This window comes from Somniosus microcephalus, chromosome 5, assembly GCF_052327205.1.
Source record: "Somniosus microcephalus isolate GS21.2 chromosome 5, FLI_Smic_1.0, whole genome shotgun sequence".
In the NCBI taxonomy this organism is placed as follows: Eukaryota; Metazoa; Chordata; class Chondrichthyes; order Squaliformes; family Somniosidae; genus Somniosus; species Somniosus microcephalus.
This window is the reverse complement of record NC_140991.1, coordinates 100,999,995-101,023,715: the sequence shown is the minus strand read 5'-3', so window position 1 is coordinate 101,023,715 and position 23,721 is coordinate 100,999,995. Positions and strand designations below refer to the sequence as shown.

The 23,721-nt window shown below is 42.9% G+C and overlaps 1 protein-coding gene across 3 annotated transcripts in view; it reads right to left on the bottom strand.

The window, feature by feature from the left end:
* The window catches only part of hacl1 (2-hydroxyacyl-CoA lyase 1), a 111,160-nt gene that overhangs the window by 65,124 nt on the left and 22,315 nt on the right, over positions 1-23,721 (bottom strand). For all 3 annotated transcript variants that reach the window (XM_085988046.1, XM_085988045.1, XM_085988047.1), the window contains one exon: positions 4,719-4,854. In XM_085988046.1, coding sequence (XP_085844172.1) covers positions 4,719-4,854 — 136 coding nt within the window. The remainder of the gene's footprint in view (positions 1-4,718; positions 4,855-23,721) is intronic.

Sequence of the window (23,721 nt, the reverse complement as noted above, 5' to 3'; positions counted from 1 at the left end):
CGGCTGCCATGGAAACTGCATGCGGGAGACTAAGTTCAGCCTTGCAGTCAAGCACCCATAATTTAAGTGCACACAAGAAAAGTGATCGCTCAAACTAGGTGCTGGAGGGCTGCTAAGCAGGCATACTCAGAATTGCTGTCTTTATAAAACTTCCTCAGAGTCACCACAATCTGGCAATATCACTCACGAGGATGGCTGGAACGAGAATCAAAAAAACAAACCGTTACAATGATACTGCATGGGTAGGGTGTTTTGCTGAGATTGCAGATAAGTCACCTTATGGGGCAGAGCAAAAGGAGCTTTATTTTGCATCTTCACATTCTATGTTTGAAAGAGGGGAGAGAAAATAAATCACACGGGATTTGTTCGTGGGCACTGACAGGCACTTGTCAGCCAATTCAGCTACTACATGGCCCAAGGAGGTCAGAGGAAAAAATATAGAAAAACAGAACCGTGACAGAACTCACCTGGAGCAGTAACAAATGGAAGCAGTGGACTGAGCAATCAATGATTGCCCAAAGTACTGCACTCTTAGAAGTCACTAGTGAATGCTAGACACTTAAACTGGGCAGGGGCTCCCCTGGTGGATCAACGGATTAAACAGTAAATAGTTGTTCGAGAGAGACCAGGGTGCTAGATTTGATTTCTGGTGTGTGCTGGTTTAACTGATCTCTACTGGTTTAACTGATCTCTGCCGAGGTGGTGGTAGAGGAGGAAAAACTTACCTCAATGGCCCTAGACTGGGGAGAGGAAAATCGTCCAGAGTTCTCAATCCCAATCATTATCTGCCCACTCTGACTGGAATTGTGCATGTGTGGATATTGGGCAAGGACAGGGTCAGTTGGACTGTGAAGCCCCAACAGATGACTAGCCTGCTGGCACTCGGTGTCCAAGCTCAAGTGTGAAGAATGACCACTTAAAGAAGATGTCGGAGAGCAACTGAAATCTGTGTAACCTTACCCCAGCAGTCAATGCCTTCAGAAGATAAATGGGTGGGCCAAAATTGATAGATTTGTTTTTAAAAATGGACAGAAGTGAATGGTTAAACAGATGCAACACCTCCACTCCACTGACTCCTGTCTTAGGAAATAAACAGCAATTATACTGTTTTTATTTTATCACATACAACATCAATTTCCTCACTACAATATGAGCCACCTAACAACTTTCTGATGCAAATATTTAGATAAATGGAGCATTTGCTTAGTCAAGGATTCATTCACTGCACATTCTAATAGGGACCTGCTGGATTGTGACGTGGTTTTGATTGGAATCACAGTTTTACAGGCACGATTCTCCGACAGCTCGGCACTTGACCCATTACTGGATCAGCAGATGAATTACTACAGCCTTGATTTCATGCCGTTGATCAAGTACTGTGATCCTCTGCGCTGAATGAGGATTAGGCTCTCACCATAACCAAGTTTAAATCAAGTTAATGCAAGTGTTGAGTAGACGGCATAATCTCATCATTACATTAGATACTCCTGTGCATCAATTTCAGGGCCCATAACTCACTACAGCCCTACCGATAAAGATGTGGCAAGTAATAATTTGTGCTTCAGTACTTGCAGCAGGTTATTTCCAATTAATATTAGTGCATATAATTTTCAAAAGAGCATTCTGATGGCATACGAGTTGTTCCATTTAAAAAGCTTTTATTGTATTGTGTAAGACCGTAGCCTCCATCAGAAAATCATATCCTTGAGCAACTGAAAACAGATGGAATGTTATTTGGGAATTATAATTAAGTCAATTTATCCCACAATGAAATCTCCCTTATTTATTTTTCTTATTTCTCAGAACTGGCAAAACAACAGCGATCAGCTGGCACTAAGAAAAACACACACGGGCCAGCCTGTGATCAAAGCTAGCGGGCAACTCCGTGGTTGTTCTCCAGCACAGACATATTGGTCAGTATCAGTACAGTTCTCATTTAAAATTAAAGCATACAGCTAACTCTAATGTTTAAACTGTAGTTGCCTATTTCCTTGGAGTTGCTCCCACTCCAACGGCATAACTTCGATAGTAAACAGGGGTTCCGCCGCACTTCCAGCAGAGTTACAGCGGCTGAGCAGGAGCTATTTTGAAGAAATTCCCAGTGTGGTATAATCATTCAGAATACAGGATGAAGAGACATGCAAGAAGAGCGGTGTGACTGCAATTCACTCAAATATCGCTGGGTTATCAGGTCAGCCTTACCCCATGGGCAAAGTTCCCTTTAAGCACATGCACGGAATTTTGAATGGCCTACCCAGCCCCTTAAAGGGGCCGCGCGGGCCAAAAAAAAAATTAAGAGGGAACATTGTTCATGGGATACATGTCTGACCCCTCGTCAATATTTGGATAATGTCTTAATTGTACAGCGAATGATGTACTGCATGGTTGCGATACAAAGTCTAAGCTCCAATGAATGCTAAATGTATACAGGTTTGGGCCCACAGTTCTCAGAGAGGCGAGGGAAGAGGAGGAAGCATTGGGGATACAAAGAGGTTGGTGATGGTGATTGGAAAAGAAGCTGGTGGTGGCAAATAGTGGTAAAAATTGAGTGGCTAGATTTAGGAAGGAAAGGAGATGCTAGAGAGTTTGATGGTGATAAATGGTGAACATGGAACAGGTTGGTGGGGTGAGATGCGAATGGAAAAGAAAGAGAATGTTGAGGGAAAGGTAGGGAGTAAAGTTGAAAATAAAAACCACAAGGAGAACAGCTAATGACCCAGAGAGATTTCACCTTCCTTCAAAACCCATCCCACAGTTGGCCCATGATCACACAAGCCCCTTCACTCGTAGCTCCTCACCTCTACCCACATTCCCAAACACAGTGCGTGCTTTATAAAACTCAATGCTGGCTCAACCGGCACAATGCAGCCACACCTGGCGAGAGGCCCAATTAAAATACTCAATGCCAGTTCCCTGCTCAGTGCTGGGAAATCAGCATGGAGAAAGGCCACATGGGGCAAGAGGTCCGATGAAAGGAAGATGTGGGGGGGCGTGGTGAGGAGCCTAAAGCTCCAGATTGTAACGGGCAGTGTGTAGCTGCAGCAGGAAAGGGCAGGGGGAGGTGTCAGCAGTTGTAGCAATGGACGACAGGCAGGAGAGCGAGCGGGAAGGACCAGGGGCAGCAGTCGGACCTGGGAAAAGCAATGCCAGAGTTAATCACGTGATCAGCTCCAGCCACTCACAGGCAAATATAACCGATAGCTTGTTACCATACAACCATCTAGCTTGGAGACCAAGCCAAGAGGATCGAATCGACACTGAATGAAATGGAAGTAAATAAATAGGACAACTAAATTATGAGAGAATAGCATGGAAAAAAGGAAATTATGGAGTGTTATGGAATATAGTGTTACAGGAAGTAATTGTTACTTAGAGGAAGTGTGTACATACACAAGACTTAATATATTACTAGCAGATCTCCCATAGCATTGTTCACATGGAGGATACACTGCTTTATAACAAGGCCTAGAAATTCGGTGGGCTGCGCCACCAGTTAGCGCCTAAAGAGGGCACTCAGTGGCTTTAGTGCCACTGGCCACACCTCCCGTGAAATTTAGCTGGGTGCTAATGGCGGCGTTAGCCTGTAATGCTGCGCCGCCACCGATGATGTCATCGGTGTGCGCAGCGCCCCGCTACCGCCCCGAATGCGATATTGGGTCGCGCCCCCCCCCCCCCGTAGCGCCGGTCGCAATTCGCGACCGGTTCAGGGGGGCCTACCTGTGGCGGCACTGGCGCAAATTAAAGAGGACGTGCGGGGCGGCCATTTTTTTTGCTGGCCGCCTGCCAGCACCTCCTCGCGCCACCCTCCCCAGCCTCCTGAGCACCCCCCTCCCCGGGCAGTGCCGGCTGTGTCCCAAGAGCCCGGCACTTCTCCTTGGCATCGGGCTCTTTTGCCAGCACTCGCGATCGGAGATCGCGCTGGTGCAGGCCCCTCCCCTTTAAGAAGGGGAGGCAGGCCTGCAGTACCGCAGCGCGCCGTGCCGCAACGTGTGGCGCTGCGGCACGTTGCGCTGCGATATTCAGTTTCAGCGCCCTAAGAGGGACGCGGCGCGCTTCGAGCAGCGCCTCGCTTCCGTTTGGGGCACTGAAACTGAATATCGGGATGGCGCAAGCAGCTCCACCCGGAGCGGTAATTCCGGCGCCCAGGCGAGCTTGGCGCCCCGAATTTCTAGGCCCAAGTGTTTATAAACAAAGCACGGCAAGGAGAATGTTACAGGAATTAATCATGGCGCTTACAGAAAGTGCATGCTACGTGAGACTTCATGCATGTGTGCGCACACACACACAGCTTTGTTACATTACGGTCATCAGAAGTCAAGCATTGTTTTATTTAAAAGACACTGATCAAGGTACACACCATAGGAAGGGCTGCAAATGATAGTGTTAGTCTGGCAACCTTAATATGGCCTGATGCGGGAGATATATATTTTAGTCGTCATCGAATTGAGAGACGAGTAGAAATCTGAAGTGAGTAGGGTAAAGCTAAAGGCGTTGCAGTCTGATGACAATGAAGGTGTCAGCAACAGCAAATGGATGGGGAATATTAGTGTCATTAAGAGTACAATTTATGGGGGAAAAGACATTTGCATTAGTCTTCCTGCGCAAAGGAAATGGAAGCTGAACTCTAAGCTTCATTAGGTTGCTCAATATTTGAAATGTAGTGCCCAAGAGTTACTTTTTCAAATTGAAAAAACATCAGCTCCATGTCCCATACTAACCTGGACCTGGCTGCAGAGACGCAGTTTAGATGGTTGTCGGGTACCACACCTTTCCCCATTGGAGTAGGCAGAAATGGTAGTCCACACATGTTTACAAGCTTTCTGATATTATCTTCAGCACGAGAATAGGCCGCACCTTTAAGAAATTAAAACAACATATCTATAACGTTATATCTGCATCCAATCCAACGTGAAAAAATTATATAACTTGCTACAATTCACAGAATCTTTGACTATTAATCCTATATTCTGTGGTCTTCAGACCTTCATATTAATTTGTTTATGCAGTAGCTCCTCTCTATATACATTAGTATCAATGCAATTTATCATTTCCTTGAGATAAATAAAGAACATCTTGCTTAAATCAATTTATTACATCACATTTGCTGCTTGTATTACAATGAACAGCATGAAAGAACAATTTAAATGAACCTTAACTGCATTTAAAATATTTTATCAATTGCATCATAAACACATATTGAATATTTGAGGATTTTGCCCAAAACATACACCATCTTTCCACTTTACAAATGCAGACTGACCTGATTTTCTGTTTTTAGCAATTGCAGTTTTTCGCTTATTTGACTATTTTTGTTTTCATTTTGAGGTACGTTCAATTATCCATTTAACAGGAATTCCCCAGGATTATTAAATACCTAGCTATTCATGTAATTCAAAGACATGTGTGCACATAGAAAATGGAAAGGTGTCTATCACATCTGTAAAGTGTTTATTATACTGGCTCAAGTAACATTCACAAGAAACAAACAAGATACTGTAAATCACTAATTGCAAAATACTGCGGATGCTGGAAATCTGAAATAACAACAGAAAATGCTGGAAATACTCAGCAGGCCAGGCAGTATCCGTGGAGAGAGAAACAGAGTTAACGTTTCAGGTCTGGGACCCTTCATCAGAACTGGAAAAAGCTGGAGATGTAACAGATATTAAGCAGGTGCAGAGACAGGGGGGGGGGGGGGGGGTTAGGAGGGGAGGAAGTAAATCACTGTTCATTGAATGGTGCTGGCTGCCTCAAATATGACTGAACAGGTAGGAAAACTACCAATGAAGAATGATCACAGACATAAAAAAATGCTACTACTGTATTTTAAAAACAAATACCAAAAGAAAACTAGATATAAAAAATTGGCAGTGAGAAAAAGAGCCAATGAGATCGCTCAAAATATTTCATGAAGATGCTTTCAGCTGCCTCCTTGCTTCTCAAAGGATGTAGCACTAAAAACATTTCTGATATCACTGATCATCAACACAACTTGTATTTATATAGCACCATTAACGTAGCAAAATGTCGCAAAGCGCTTCATACGCGTATTATCAAACAAAATTTGATACTGAGCCACATAAGAAGAAATTAGGGCAAATTAGGTCAAAGAGGTAGGTATTAAGGAGTATCGTAAAGGAGGAAAGAGAGGTAGAGAGGCGAAGAGGTTTAGGGAGGGAATTCCAGAACTTAAGATCGCGGCAGCTGAAGGCTCAGCCACCAATGGTGGAGTGATTAAAATCAGGGATGCGCAAGAGGCCAGAATTGGAGGAGCGCAGATATCTCAGACGGTTGTATGCCTGGATTAGGTTACAGAGATAGAGAGGGGCGAGGCCATGAAGGGATTTGAAAACAAGGATGAGCCTTTTAAAAATCGAGGCGTTGCTCAACCGGGAGCCAATGAAGGTCAGCGAGCACAGGGGTGATGGGTGAACGGGACTTGGTGCGAGTTAGGATACGGGCAGCAGAGTTTTGGATGAGCTGAAGTTTATGGAGGGTGGAAGATGGGAGGCTGGCCAGAAGTGCATTGGAATAGTCAAGTCTAGAGGTAACAAAGGCATGAATGAGGGTTTCAGCAGCAGGTGAGCTGATGCAGGGGCGGTGTCGAGCGATGTTATGGAGGTGGAAGTAGGCGGTCTTAAGTGATGGCGCAGATATGAGGTCGGAAGCTCTGCTTGGGGACAAATACGACACCAAGGTTGCGAACAGTCTGGTTCAGCCTCAGACAGTTGCCAGAGAGAAGGATGGAGTCAGTGGCTGGGGAACGGAGTTTGTGGAGAGGTCTGAAGAAAGTGGCTTCGGTCTTCCCAATATTTAGTTGGAGGATATTTCTGCTCATCCAATACTGGATGTCAGACAAGCAGTTAGACAATTTAGACAGTGGACGGGTCGAGAGAAGTGGTAGTGAGGTAGAGCTGGGTGTGGTCAGCGTACATGTGGAACCTGATGTGTTGTCAGATGATGTCATTAAGGGGCAGCGTGTAGATGAGAAATAGGAGGGGGCCAAGGACAGATCCTTGGGGGACACCAGAGGTAACAGTGCGGTAGCGGGAAGAGAAGCCATTGCAGGTGATTCTCTGGCTACGACTGGATAGGAATGGAACCAGGCGAATGCAGTCCCACCCAGCTAGATGACAGAAGAGGCACTGGAGGAGGATGGAGTGGTCAACCATGTCAAAGGCTCCAGACAGGTCGAGAAGGGCGAGGAGGAACAGTTTACCATGGTCACAATCTGATAGGATGCCATTTGTGACTTTGATAAGAGCTGTTTCAGTACTGTGGCGGGGCAGAAACCAGATTGGAAAGATTCAAACATGGAGTTCTGGGAAAGATGGGCACAGATTTGGGAGGTGACAACACGTTCAAGGTCATTTAAATTTGAAATTAAAAAAAATCAAATACATTTGTCAACTTGCTCATATTTAACTTTTTATGTGTTTGAAATGTCTGCGTTTCACTCAACGTGCCTCCCCCTCCCTCTGGAGTTTGAGTTTTGCTACATTTCTGGAACTTGCACCATTCTACTTTTGATATGGAGGCCCAACAAGGTAGCAGACTACAGCTCCCAGCATGCACCAGTGGTACAGCGTACAACTCAGAATGCTGCTGCCACCTATTGCTCACAGTGGAAAGGGATGGTAGTTAGAAAGCAGAAGAACTAGGAGCAGGAGTAGGCCATTCGGCCCTTTGAGCCTGCTCAGCTATTCAATGAGATCATGGCTGATCATCTACCTCAACTCCACCTTCCCGCCCTATTCCCATATCCCTGGATTCCCTTAGTATCTATCGATCTCTGTCTCGAATATACTCAGGAACTGACCAGCCACAGCTCTCTGGGGTAGAGAATGCCAAAGATTCACAACCCTTTGAGTGAAGAAATTTCTCCTCATCTCAGTCCTAAATGGCCGACCCCTTATTCTCAGACTGTGACCCCTAGTTCTAGACACCCCAGCCAGGAGAAACAACCTCCCAGCATCTACCCTGTCAAGCCCTTTATATGTTTCAATGAGATCACCTCTCATTCTTCTAAACTCTAGGGAATATAGGCCTAGTCTACTCAATCTCTCCTCATAGGACAATCTCCTCAGCCCAGAACTCAGTCTAGTGAATCTTTGTTGCACTCCCTCTAAGGCAAGTATATCCTTCCTTAGGTAAGGAGACCAAAACTGTACACAGTACTCCAGGTGTGGTCTCACCAAGGCCCTATATAATTGTAGTAAGACTTCTTTACTTATATACTCCAATCCCTTTGTAATAAAGGTTAACATACCATTTATTTTCTTAATTGCTTGCTGTACCTGCTTAACTTTCTGTGTTTCGTGTATAATGACACCCAGGTCCCGCTGAACACCAACATTTCCCAATCTCTCACCATTTAAAAAATATTCTGCTTTTCTATTTTTCCTACCAAAGTGGATAACTTCACATTTCTCCACATTATATTCCATCTGCCATGTTCTTGCCCACTTACTTAACCTGTCTATATTCCTTTGCAGCCTTTGCACCCTCCTCACAGCTTACTTTCCCACCTAACATTGTATCATCAGCAAACTTGGATATGTTACACTCAGTCCCTTCATCTAAGTCATTGATATAGATTATAAATAGCAAAGGCCCCGCACTGATCCTTGCAGTACCCCACTAGTTACAGCCTGTCAATCTGAAAATTACCCATTTACTCCTACTCTGTTTTCTGTGTTAACCAATCCTCAATCCATGCTAGTATATTACCCCAATCCCATGAGCCCTAATACTGTGTAATAACCTCTTGTGTGGCGCCTTATTGAATGCTTTATTAAAATCCAAATACACTACATTCACTGGTTCCCCTTATCTACCCTGCTAGTTACAACTTCAAAACACTAATAGATTTGTCAAACACGATTTCCGTTTCATAAACCTGTGTTGACTCTGCCCAATCATATTATGATTTTCCAAGTGTCTGGTTACCATGTCCCTAATAATAGATTCTAGCATTTCCCTACTACTGATGCCAGGCTAACTGATCTATAGTTCTCAGTTTCCTCTCTCCCGCCTTTCTTGAATAACGGGGTTATGTTTGCTACCTTCCAATCCACGGGACCGTTCTAGAATCTAGAGAATTCTGGAAGATCAAAACCAATACACCCAATATCTCTGTAGCTACCTCCTTTAAAACCCTAGGATGTAGGCCATCAGGTCCAGGGGATTTGTTGACTTTTAGCCCCATTAATTTCTCCAGTACAATTTCTTTACTAATACTCATTTCTTTAAGTTCCTCATTCTCGCTAGACCCTTGGTTCCCCACTATTTGCGGAATGTTATTTGTGTCTTCTACCATGAAGACAGATACAAAGTATTTGTTTAATGTCTCTGCCATTTCCTTATTCCCCATTATAATTTCTCCTGTTTCTGCTCCTAAGGGACCCATGTTTACTTTCGCTAATCTCTTCCTTTTTACCTATCTATAGAAGCTTTTACAATCTGTTTTTATGTCTCTTGCTACTTTACTCCCATATTCCCTTTTCCCTTTCTTTATCAATTTATTGGTCATCCTTTGCTGAATTCTAGAATCCTCCCAATCCTCAGGCTTACTATTCTTTTTGGCAACATTATAAGCCTCTTCCTTTAATCAAATGTTATCTTTAACTTCACTTGTTAGCCATTGTTGGGCCCCTTTTCACGTTGTGTTTTTATTCCTTAAGGGAATGCATATTCATTGCAAATTATGAGTTAATTTTTTTAATGTTTGCCCTTGATTATTTACCATCATATCTGTTAATCTAGTTTCCCAATCTACCTTAGCCAACTCGCCCCTCATGCCTACATAGTTTGCTTTGTTCAGATTTAAGACCCTAGTTTTGGATTTAACTAAATCACTCTCAAACTCAGTATAAAATTCCATCATATTCTGATCACTCATCTCCAGAGGCTCCTTTACTACAATGTTATTAACCCTTTCTCATTGCACAATACTAGATCTAAAATAGCTTGTTCCCAAGTTGGTTCCTCGATATACTGATCTAGAAAACTATCTAAATACATTCCATTAGCTCATCCTCCATGATATTATGGCAAATTTGGTTTGCCCAGTCTATATGAAGATTAAAGTCCCCGATTATTACTGTATTACCCTTGTTACATGCACCCCTAACTTCCTGATTTATACTCAGCCCAACACTACAACTATGGTTAGGGGGCCTATAATATACTCTCACCAGTGTTTTCTGCCCCTTCCACCCAAACTGAGTACATCTTAATTTATTAATTAAGAAGGGGAAAACAGAATATGAGAGTAAGCTTGCAGGGAACATAAAAACTGACTGTAAAAGCCTTTATAGATATGTGAAGAGAAAAAGATTGGTGAAGTCAAGCGTAGGTCCCTTGCAGTCAGAATCAAAGGAATTTATAATGGGGAACAAAGAAATGGCAGACCAACTAAATACATATTTTGGTTCCGTCTTCACAAAGGAGGACACAAATAATCTCCTAGAGATGTCGGGGAACAGGGTCTGATGAAAGGGAGGAACTGAAAGAAATCAGTATTTGTAGGGAAATGGTGTTAGCAAAATTGATGGGATTGAAGGCCGATAAATCCCCAGAGCCTGATAATCTACATCCTAGGGTACTTAAGGAAGTGGCCCTAGAAATAGTAGATGCATTGCTGATCATCTTCCAGCATTCGATGGAATCTGGAACAGTACCCATGGATTGGAGGGTAGCTAATGTTAACCCACTATTCAAAAAAGGTGGTAGAGAGAAAACGGGGAATTACAGACCGGTAAGCCGGACATCGGTAGTGGGGAAAATGCTAGAGTCCATTATAAAAGATGTAATAACAGAGCACTTGGAAAACAGTGACAGGATCGGACAAAGTCAACATGGATTTACAAACGGTAAATCGTGCTTGACTAATCATCTGGAATTTTTTGAGGATGTAACTGGTAAAATAAATAAGGGAGAACCAGTGGATGTGGTGTATTTGGACTTTCAGAAGGCTTTCGATAAGGTCCCGCATAAGAGATTAGCGTGTAAAGTTAAGGCACATGGGATTGGGGGCAAGGTATTGACTTGGATAGAGAACTGGTTGGCAGACAGAAAGCAAAGAGTTGGAATAAACGGGTCTTTTTCCGAGTGGCAGGCAGTGACTAGTGCGGTACCGCAGGGATTGGTCCTTGGACCCCAGCTATTCACAATATATATTAATGATCTAGGCAAGGAAACTAGATGCAATATCTCCAAATTTGCAGACGACACAAAGCTGGGTGGGCGTGTGTGCTGTGAGGAGGATGCCAAGAAACTCCAGGATGATTTGGACAGGTTGGGTGATTGGGCAAAAGCATGGCAGATGCAATTTAATGTGGATGAATGTGAGGTTATCCACTTTGGTGGCAAAAACAGGAAGGCAGAATATTATCTGAATGGCAATAGATTGGGAGAAGCGGAAGTGCAACAAGACCTGGGTGTCCTTGTGCACCAGTCGCTGAAGGTAAGCATGCAGGTGCAGCAGGCGATTAAGAAGGCAAATGGTATGTTGGCCTTTGTAGCGAGAGGGTTTGAGTACAGGAACAAGGATGTCTTGCTGCAGTTATACAGGGCCTTGGTGAGACCACATCTTGAGTATTGTGTGCAGTTTTCGTCGCCTTATCTGAGGATGTTCTTGCCATGGAAGGAGTTCAGCGAAGATTCACCAGGCTGATACCTGGGATGGCAGGAATGACATATGAGGAGAGATTGGGTCGATTGGGCTTGTACTCGCTGGAGTTTAGAAGAATGAGAGGGGATCTCATTGAAACTTATACAATTCTGACAGGGCTGGACAAACTAGATGCAGGAAGGATGTTTCCGATGGTCGGGGAGTCCAGAACCAGGGGTCACAGTCTAAGGATAAGGGGTAGGTCATTTAGGACAGAAATGAGGAGGAATTTCTTCACCCAGAGAGTGGTGAACCTGTGGAATTCTCTACCACAGAAGGCAGTAGAGGCCAATACATTAAATATATTCAAGAAGGAGTTGGATATATTTCTTAAGGCTAAAGGGATCAAGGGGTATGGGGAGAAGGCAGGGACAGGGTACTGAATTTAGAATATCAGCCATGATCGCATTGAATGGCGCAGCAGGCTCGAGGGGCCGAATGGCCTACTCCTGCTCCTATCTTCTATGTTTCTATGTTTACCAAGCTGATAGTACATCTTAATTTACTGAGCTAAGATTCTTGCCCTCTATTGTCTTTCTCCCATCCTTTATCATCAGGAGTACCCTACCTGCTTTTCCATTTTGCCAAAGGCCAACACTACACCTGGGGTCTGTTTACCTGCCTGACTCGCAGTCACACCCTCCTGTCCCTGACCACTAACTTGCCTATCTCTTCTAAAACTCGTACCCTGGAATATTTAGTTCCCAACCTTCGTCACTCAGCAACAACGTCTCCATAATGGCTATTAAATCAAACCCATTTATTTCTAACTATGCTATTATTTCATCTATTTTGTCGTGAATGCATTGCACATTCAGATATAGTGCCTTTAACTTTAATTTGTTTCTATTTTTCCCTGATGTCGCCTTAGTCTCTAATGCCCCATTACCTTTGTTAAGCTCTCTATCCCTTCCTGACCCACTCTGCTTAATTTTACCCAAATCGCTACTCTGTTCTGCAGCCTTGGCATTTCTCTTACTGCTTATGAATTCACCCTTTCCTGAGTCCTCCCACCTCCCCCCACCCCCTTCATTAGCTTAAAGCCCTAGCTACCTCCCTAGTTATTTGATTCGCCAGGACATTGTTCCCAGCCCTATTTAAGTGGAGCCCGTCCCAACGAACAGCTCCCTCTTTCCCCAGTACTGGTGCCAGTGCCCCATGAAGCAAAACCCCTGCCTCCCACACCACTCTTTAAGCCACACATTTAATGTTCTAATCTGCTTGTCCTGTGCAAATTTGCGCGTGGCTCAGGTAACAATCCAGAGATTATTACCTGTGAGGTTGTGCATTTTAATTTCGATCCTAGCTCCTCAAACTCTCTTAGCAGAACTTCATTCCTAGTTTTACCTAGGTAATTGGTTCCTACATGGACCACGACAACTGGATCCTCCCCCCTCGCACTTCAAGGTCTTCTCCAGCCACGAGGAGGTGTCCTTAACCCTGGCACCGGGGTAGGCAACACAACCTCCGGAACTCCCGGTTGCGGCTGCAGAGAACAGTATCTATCCCCCTGATTATACGGTCCCCTACCACTACTACATTCCTTTTCACTACCCCCCCCCCCCCCACTTGAATGGCCTCCTGTACCACGGTGCCATGGTCAATTTGCTCATCCACCCTGCTGACTTAGCCCTCTTCCTCACAGGAAGCAAGAACCTCGTACCTGTTGGATAAGGGCAAAGGCCGACACTACACCTGGGGTCTCCTTACCTGCCTGACTCGCAGTCACAGCCTCCTGTCCCTGACCACTAACCAGACCTGTACCACTACCTAACCGAAGGGGTGTGACTGCCTCCTGGAACAAAGAAAATATGGCAAGCATTGAATGGCCTGTCTTGCTGCAGTTTTTTTTTTAAAGAACCTGATCAAATTTAAGATTAGAGAAACAAAAAGAATTCTCCCACCTGTAATATTATGAATGGAAATCTTATGAATGGAAATCAAATTCAAGAAAAAAGTTTTCTCTCAGAATAGATACCATCAATTTCTCCATGTTGCGGTCATTACTAAACAGTGATGTTCTATTGTAAAGTGGGCTAACAGGCAGTGGTTAAGCTACTAACGTAAGTCCTACTTGGCGGTCTTTTAGAGTGTATTGAGTAAAAGTATAAAGTAGAATGTCACAACTCAGTTTGTAACTGTACTGAATTAAATTTGTTTTTTGTTTTTTAAACTGTGCTGAGTGTGTTATCTGAATTACTTACCTGTAAGAAAAATTCTACTTTCTCTTGAAGGCCAATGGTTTTAATGTTAGAATTCTGTTCCTGATCCCCAGTCCCCTTCCCCACTGCAGGCTGTATCACACTGCTCACCTTAAGCCTTGGTGGGACTATGCAATACAACACAACCATGCATCAGACCATAAACTACTAGTGAGCAATGCCATGGGATGATCGGGCATTAACTAAACAAAAGGGCAAACACATGTTCCTTTTCTTAATAAGTCCTCAAAAAGGCTTTAGGGAATTATGTTTTTAAACTGCATATCACAATGATAGATGCAGAAAGGATGAAGAAACCCCTGCATTTATATGGTGCTTGTTTATGCTTAAACATCTCAAAGCACTTCACAAAGTAAATTACCACAAACAGCAGTGAGCTAAATGGCCAGTTAATCTCTTTCTTTATGTTTTCAGTTGAGAGAGGCCAGTACACCGGATCAGCTTCCCGCTTTTCTTTGAGGGTCATGCCATCCACTGAACAGGCAGATGGAACCTTGGTTTTACATATTATTCGACAGACAGTACCCTCAACACTACAGTACTCTATCAGTATTGCACTTAGCTTAGCTTATACACTTAAGTTAAAGTACGATCACTGGGCAGAACAAGGGGACACCAAACTCAAGCAATGCAATCGTCCTTTAGGTCCCTACATTGCATCAAGACGGGTCAGAATAAAACAGGACTCATTAAAATTTGCAATATGGAGTGATTTCAGATATTAACCAATCAAACATTACCAATTTATTTATTTTACTCACAATATACTTAAATACTACCCTGAAGAACTACAGCAATGGAACATTCCCAAGTTCTGCTCCCTCCTTCTGCCCCATGGCCTGAGTGGGCATTGAAAAATCAGGAATGATTTGTTAAAGCTTCACTCATCCCAAAAGATAAATGAGCAGAGTTATTAAGATATATATTTCTGAATCTTCCATATTTGGCTCAGTTTTAATTATGTACTTTGCTGCAGGTGGCTAATGTCACGTAAGTAGAACAGCTTTACAGCATTATCCTCTTGTTGTAGGAATTTTGACAGCGTAAGGTTTCAAGCCAAAGTGGTCATTGTAATTAGAATGGAAATTTGCAGTGCTACAGATCAAGAACATGTAAAAAACCTGCACTTAAATGTCTTAATATCCTTTGAAGCATGTTGTATAATATTTTTACAAAGATAATCAATTGCTTTTAAGCATACATTACAGTAATATATTGCCATTCTCCTGGTAAATAAAAACACCAAGGAAAGTGTGCTTATAGGTTTTAAAGCTAACAGAAGGACACACATTTATCAGAGTGACATTATAATATGTTAAGTTCTCTGCAAATTGTCTATTTTAACTGCTGTTACTGAATTTAGCTTACTACATATAGAATCACAAAATGGTTACAGCACAGAAGGAGGCCATTCGGCCTGTCGAGTCCATGCCAGCTCTCTGTAAGAGCACTTCAGCTAGTCCCACTCCCCCGCCCTTTCCCCATAGCCCTGCAATTTTTTTTCCTTCAGGTACTTATCAAATTCCCTTTTGAAAGCCACGATTGAATTTGCCTCCACTACCCTTTCAGGCAGTGCATTCCAGATCATAACCACTCGCTGCGTAAAAAAGTTTTTCCTCATGTCGCCTTTGGATCTTCTGCCAATCACCTTAAATCTGTGTCCTCTGGTTCTTGAACCTTCCGCCAATGGGAACAGTTTCTCTCTATCTGCTCTATCCAGACCGCTCATGATTTTGAACACCTCTATCAAATCTCCTCTCAAGTTTCTCTGCTCTAAGGAGAACAACCCCATGTAACTGAAGTCCCTCAACCCTGGAACCATTCTTGTAAATATTTTCTGCACTCTCTCTAAGGCCTTCATATCCTTCCTAAATTACAGTGCCCAGAATTGGACACAATACTCCAGTTGAAGCCAAACCAGTATTTTATAAAGGTTCATCATAACTTCCTTGCTTTTGTACTCTATGCCTCTATTTATGAAGCCCAGGATCCCATATGCTTTTTTAACCGCTTTCTCAACCTGCCCTGCCACCTTCAACGATTTGTGCACATATACACCCAGGTCTCTCTGTTCATGCACCCCCTTTAGGATTGTACCCTTTAGTTTATATTGCCTCTCCTCATTCTTCCTACCAAAATGTATCACTTTGCACTTTTCTGCGTTAAATTTCATCTGCCATGTGTCCACCCATTCCACCAGCCTGTCTGTGTCCTCTTGAAGTCTATCACTATCCTCCTCACTATTCACTATACTTCCAAGTTTTGTGCCATCTGCAAATTTTGAAATATGTATATAGTGTGCAAAACAATCACAGCTTCTTTTTAAATAGGCTGTTTTGCTGAGCGGAGATCAAGTGCACCTGGAGTAGAGGAATTCAAACATTGATAGTAGGTAAGTAAGTTTGATACGAGCATAGTTTAGCCAGTTTTAAAGTAAAATTGTTTCTTTATTTAGATTTCTGCAATATCAATTATACATTAAAAATCTTTCCTCTGCACACACTGCATGTCTACAAAACCTTACTACCTATTGTCATGATTTTGTCACACTTTTTCCATTTTAAATTCCTATGTCCACATTTATGAAACTGCCATGTAAAGCTGCCAAGCTGTAATTACACTCTTCTACCAGTGATGGCAGTGTAGTACCTCAGCTGCTTAGTCTGCATTACAGAGAAACTCCAAAGCTCTAACCAACTCTACTTTTCTGCTTCCCAAACGATCACCTTTTCTATTTAGCTATTATTTAACTATAAATAATATAGTATGGGGATTGAATTGCTTCTGCTTGCCCTGGTCCATTCTACCTCCTCCTCCAAACCTGTTTTACCTGAAGTCTACACTTGTTACTCATGAGGAGTTAAGATCATCATGGGAGATCGACTAGTACCTTTACCAGATTAGAATTCTTGAGTGCATCAAATCTTAAATGTATCTGTAGTATAAAACATCCATAATGCCTTCTCCGATGCTGAGCGGCAGCAGCATTGATTAAGGAAGAAATCACTTCAATGATAAGAGAGGATTTAAAGAGGTAAGCAGGCAGTGGAGACCTTATGGGTTGAATTAAGAGGAAAGGATCTAAGACTGTAGTGGGAGTTGTGTATAGACCCCCTGGTAGCAGCTCTGAAATGCTAGATTGTATAAATACAGAGATTAGACAAGCGTGTAGTAAAGGCAGAGTGGTTTTAATGGGAGATTTTAACTTTCATATAGATTGGGATAAACCAGACTAGCACCTGTCAGAAAGGCAGTGAATTTCTTGAGTGTGTCCGGGATAGCTTTCTACAACAATATGTCCGAGAGGCAACAAGGGGGCAAGCCATATTAGATTTAGTAATGAGTAATGAGCCAGATTTAGTTAACAGCCTAACTGTGCATGAACATTTATCCAATAGCGATCATAGCATGATCGAGTTCAACGTAGCGTTTGAAAGGGAGAATCGCGAAACAGCTATTAAGATTCTAGATTTAGGTAAGGCCAACTTCAATGGGATGAGGCAGAGACTGTCCACAGTAAACTGGGCAAATCTATTAATGGGTAAAACGACAGATGATCAATGGGAGAGGTTTAAAAAAGAATTTAATGTGATACAGAACCAGTTTATACCCCTGAGGGGCAAGAGCTCTAATTGCCAAATAAAAACAGCCATGGACAACTATAGAGGTAAGGGACAGCATAAAACTAAAGGAAAAGGCTTACAAAAATGCAAAAAAAAGCACAGATCCTGGCAAATGGGAAAGTTATAAAGAACAGCAAAGGGTCACAAAACAAATAGTAAGAGCTACAAAAAGGGAGTATGAAAAGAAACTTGCAAGGGATATCAAAATCAATGCAAAGAATTTTTACAATCACATTAGGAAAAAGAGCGTGGTCAGGAGCAATGTTGGCCCCTTATAAACTGTCAATGACAATGGAGAAATGGCAGACATGTTGAATAATTACTTTGCATCAGTATTTACGTAGAAGAAGAGGATAGCATGCCGGAAATCCCAAAGAAACTAATATTGAATCGGGGACAGGGACTCAATAAAATTAACATAAGTAAAATAACAGTAATGCAGAAAATAATGGCATGAAAGAGTGACAAATCCCCAGGACCAGATGGTTTCCATCCCAGGGTTTTAAAGGAAGTAGGTGAGCACATTGCAGATGCCCTAACTATAATCTTCCAAAGTTCTCTAGATTCAGGAACCATCCCTTTAGATTGGAAAATTGCACATCACTCTGCTTTTTAAGAATGGCGAGAGGGAAACCAGGGAATTATAGACCAGTTAGCCTAATATCTGTTGTCAGGAAATTGTTAAGAGTTTATAATTAAGGATAGGGTGACTGAACACCTCAAAAATTTTCAGTTGATCAGAGAGAGCCAGCATGGATTTCTGAAAGGTAGGCCATGTCTGACAAACCTGATTGAATTTTTTGAAGAGGTAACTAAAGTAGTGGACAGGGGATTGTCTATGGATGTTATTTAATGGACTTTCAAAAGGCATTTGAGAAAGTCCCACATAAGAGACTGTTAACTAAGGTAGAAGCCCATGGAATTGAGGGCAAATTATTAACCTGGTTAGGAAATTGGCTGAGCGGCAGGAGACAGAGTAGGGATAATGGGTAGATACTCTAATTGGCAGAAGGCAACTAGTGGTGTCCCACGGGGATCTGTGTTGGGGCCTCAACTAGTCACAATATTTATTAACGACTTAGGTGATGGCATAGAAAGTCATATATCCAAATTTGCGGATGACACAAAGATAGGCGACATTGTAGGCAGTGTAGCGAAAGCATAAAATTACAAAGGGATATTGATAGATTAAGTGAATGGGCAAATGGATTTCAATGTATGCAAATATGAGGTCATCCACTTTGGACCTAAAAAGGATTGAACAGGGTACTTTCTAAATGGTGAAAAGCTAAAAACAGTAGAGGTCCAAAGAGACTTGGGGGTTCAGATACATGGACCATTAAAATGTCATGAATATGTACAGAAAATAATCACAAAGGCTAATGGAATGCTGGCCTTTATATCTAGAGGATTAGAATACAAGGGGGTAGAAGTTATGCTGCAACTATACAAAATCCAGGTTAGACCACACCTGGAATACTGTGAGCAGCTCTGGGCACCACACCTTAGGAAGGATTTTTTTTTTTTTTTTATTCGTTCATGGGATGTGGGCGTCACTGGCAAGGCCAGCATTTATTGTCCATCTCTAATTGCCTTTGAGAAGGTGGTGAACCGCTGCAGTCCGTTAGGTAGGGAGTTCCAGGAATTGACCCAGCGATGATGAAGGATCGGCGATATACTTCCAAGTCAGGACGGTGTGTGACTTGGAGGGGAACTTGGAGGTGGTGATGTTCCCATGCGCCTGCTGCCCTTGTCCTTCTAGGTGAAAGAGGTTGCGGGTTTGGGAAGTGCTGCCGAAGAAGCCTTGGCGAGTTGCTGCAGTGCATCTTGTAGATGGCACACACTGCAGCCACGGTACGCTGGTGGTGGAGGGAGTGAATGTTTAAGGTGGTGGATGGGATGCCAATCAAGCGGGCTGCTTTGTCCTGGATGGTGTCGAGCTTCTTGAGTGTTGTTGGAGCTGCACTCATCCAGGCAAGTGGAGAGTATTCCATCACACTCCTTACTTGTGCCCTGTAGAAGGTTAAAAGGCTTTGGGGAGTCAGGAGGTGAGACACTTGCTACACAATACCTAGCCTCTGACCTGCTCTTGTTGCCACATTATTTATGTGGCTGGTCCAGTTAAGTTTCTGGTCAATGGTGACCCCCAGGATGTTGATGGTGGGGGATTCGGCGATGGTAATGCCGTTGAATGTCAAAGTGAGGTGGTCAGACTCTCTCTTGTTGGAGATAGTCATTGCCTGGCACTTGTGTGGCATGAATGTTACCTGCCACTTATCAGCCCAAGCCTGAACGTCGTCCAGGTCTTGTTGCATGCGGGCATGGACTGCTTCATTATCTGAGGAGTTGCGAATGGCGCTGAACACTGCAGTCATCAGCGAACATCCCCATTTCTGACCTTATGTTGGAGGGAAGGTCATTGATGAAGCAGCTGAAGATGGTTGGGCCTAGGACACTGCCCTGAGGAACTCCTGCAGCGATGTCCTGGGGCTGTGATGATTGATCTTCAATCACCACAACTGGCCCACAAAACTGCCCATGGCTCATTGGAAATCCGCCCATTACCTTTTGGTTCCAGAGGCCGACCTTCTCTCAGGAGCGTCGGGCTTGCATTTTAATTGGATGGGAATGTACAGCTGGAGGCCATCACCGAGATAGGGAGGGGCCGAGGGTCTTGAAAGGACAAGAATTTTAAAATCAATTTTTACAGTACGGGAGTTGTTTATGTTTGACAAGAATTGGGTCGCTGGGCACCCTGGGCTTGGTGAGCTGAAGAGACAAGCTGAGATGTTCTTAATGAATTACAGTTTGTGGAGGTTGAAATTGAGGAAGATAGCTAGGAGAACATTAAAAAAATTGAGCCTCAAGATGATTAAGCATACATGTCAACCATCAGTGTTTCACATGGATAATATTCAGTGGCTCCTGGTCCTGATCCCAGCAGCATTTGCAGACCAAAATCAGTGGGGGGGGGGGTTTAAAACATTGCTACAGAGCTCCTTAAATATTCCTTGCACCAAAGATGTGTGCACACACATGCAGTTTTTGTACATGAGCAAATCAGTGATGTATTGAGTATGCACATAAATTGAAAATTTGGATGGATGCAGGAAGCTTCAGGGAAACACTCGGGTCCCAAGCCAGCTCAGTGAGGCATTTGGCATCAGAAAGGCAAGAGGGTCAGGATTCACCTGACTTTTCGTTTAAATTTGTCATCCCAGTGAGCAGGGCGAGAGAGTATCAATTCTGCCATTATTCTATTCGCATAAAATGCTGATATTGCGGGATAAATCACTTCTATATTATTAGCTGCATTCGGCTGGGTTATCCTCACTGATGCTGAGAAAAAACAAAAGTCAATTGTGATTTTAACAACTTGTTTATAAAATATCTGTAATCCCTCCAGAATAAATTCTTTTGGCTTCAAATGTTTGAATCATTGATGCATTTTCCAGCATTTGAGTGAATTTTTAAAAAATGGCAAAAACAAAATTTCCTGGGCCAGGAGCTTGTAATTTATGGAGCTTCAGTTTGCACTGTTGAACAGTTCTATGAAAAGTAACTCACTCTCCTATTGGTACAGCAGCCTTCAGCCAGCCATTTACTTAATGAAACTGTCTCCTTCTCCGCTACTAGTGCTCCAATTTAATAAAGCACAGGTCTGACATCTGAGCTGCCAGAAGAGCAGCAATCCTAGAGCACAACTTACAGCAACAAATTAATTTACAACTTTCGATGGAGGTCAGCACAATATTTATTGCATGAGAGCGACAGTTGTCCAGTGGTTTGGTTGAATATTGGTCTTGCCATTTAAACAGGTTCTGCAAATGATATGGCAAACCTTCCAACTCTTCAACATTTGATAGGAATCTCATGTGCGAGATCAGGGTCCATCTTACACTGCAGAGTGACATTGAAATAAAGTTATACGGGCTGCTCAGCACAATGGAAACACTTGTTTCAGCAAATGTGCACAAGGATCCCTCCAGCTGAGCATGCACACAAGCGGAAACAAAGTGGTGCTCACATTCAGGCTAGACCAATAAGATGGAAGGTATCTGTATCATCAATATATCTATATGGAGATTAGGAAGGTCATCAGACAAAGTGAACTGAACTTTTAACCTTCTGCATTGCTGATGGATTTTTTGTTTCTGCTTTCAAAGTATGAGCAAGAATTAGCCCTGGATATCATTTAGATAGCAGGGAAAATCTTACCTTGCTTGCGAAAATAGGAAACAGAATACTCATGAGAGACAAAGGGAGTGAAATTCCATTGGGATTCCTCGGCTCATCCCCCATACCATCACCGGATGAGCCACAGAAACCCCAGAAAAACAGCATAAATTGCAGAGGACTGGGAGAACCTCCAAAGACTTTCACCCCCAAAGAGTCAGACTGGGTGGAGGTACGGAGTGGAAAGGCCCAGGGATCAGTGTTTGGAACCTTGTCATGTCTTACCTACATACATGACCTGGATGCCGAAACCATTAAATCTCTTCAATGGATTTAGGTGTCTATGAGCACAGATCATTAAAAGCTAGTACAAAATGTAATTAAAAATGCTAATAGAATGTTGGCCTTTATCTCAGGGGGAGGGGGTTGGAATACAAAAGTGAGGAAGTGACGCTTTAGTTGTACAGAGCCTTGGTCAGACCCCATCTGGAGTACTGCATTCAGTTTTGGGCACCGAACCACAGCAAAGAAAAACTGGCTTTGGAAGGGGTACAGCACAGATTCACCAGAATTATACCAGGGGTTAAAGGGTTAAATTATGAAGACACGTTGCATAAACTTGGGATTTGATGGGGTAGATACAATGAAACTACTTCCTCTGGTGGGGGATCCAGAACAAGAGGGCATCATTTTAAAATTAGAACTAGGCAATTTATGAGTGCAATCAGGAAGCACTTTTTCCACACAAAGGGTAGTGAAAACCTGGAACTCACTCCCCCAAAAGGCGTGGATGCTGGGTCAACTGAAATTCTCAAGTCTGAGATTGATAGATTTTTGTTAGGTAACGGTATCAAACGATATGAAACAAAGGTGGGTAAATGGAGTTGAGGTATAGATCAGCCATGATCTAACTGAATGGTGGAACAGGCTCGAGGGACTGAAGGGCCTACTCCTGTTCCTATGTTCTTCATGGCCTTTTCTGCTGCAGTGGAAGTAGTCCCAGTATCTCAAGTCTCTCTTAATAATTATAGTTTCCCATCCTTGGCAACATGCTAGTGATTTTACACTATCACTTTAATGTCCTTTTTATAATGGGGCATCCAAATTGTACACACTACTCTAAATGTGTCCTAATCAACATTTTGTGTAAACTTGTTACCTGGATGGTAACATACCATTCTAAAAGGATCATGATTAAGGGGTGACCTAATTGAGGTATGTAATATATTAAATGGCATAGACAAAGTAACATTCTGGCTGGACCTTAATATGAGTCAGGCTTTAGAACAAAGTAAATTTAATACATATTTTAGAAAAAAAAACTCAGAATATTCTACTAGGTAAGCTATTGAATCAAATATGTTTGGGGAGTTTGACATGCAGTTGGAAACTAGGCTGGATGAATTGAAATACTAGGGGAACAAACTCAGAGTCCAATATTCTTTTCTCATCCTTGCCTTTGCCCCTATGTTCTGAGTCCCACCATTATTACAGAAAATGTCTTACCTGCCCTATCATTTTTAGTGCTCTTGTTCCTCCGTGTATCTTACACAATCTTCTCTCTCTGCTGGTATTAGCCCAGATGACTATGGGCTGAAAAGGCAAGGCATATTTGCCACAAATAACATTGTACTTCATTAATAAGCACCAGAAGAAAATGCCAAGGCAAATGCCACACCACACTTAGCAGAATGATTGAAGTTCAATGACAGAGACTGCCTACTCCTCATTACAAAATAAGAAAACTAAGCGGTTTAAGGCCCAAGTTTTGTAGAAATTGACAAATGGGCTCACCGCAAAGGCTCAGCTGTTAAGAAAACCGAGCGATAGAGACCAGCAAGATTCCAGGTCTGATTACTGGGTCTATGCCAAGTAAAGCTGATTTTAGCTGGTGAGTGGTGGTCGGGCTGCTATAATTGGTCCCAGGAAGAGACCAAATTTCAGGAGGAAGGAAGGAAAGGAAGAAAAAAATCACAAGTTTATAACATGAGAAAACAACAGGGAAAACAGCACCACAGCACACGGC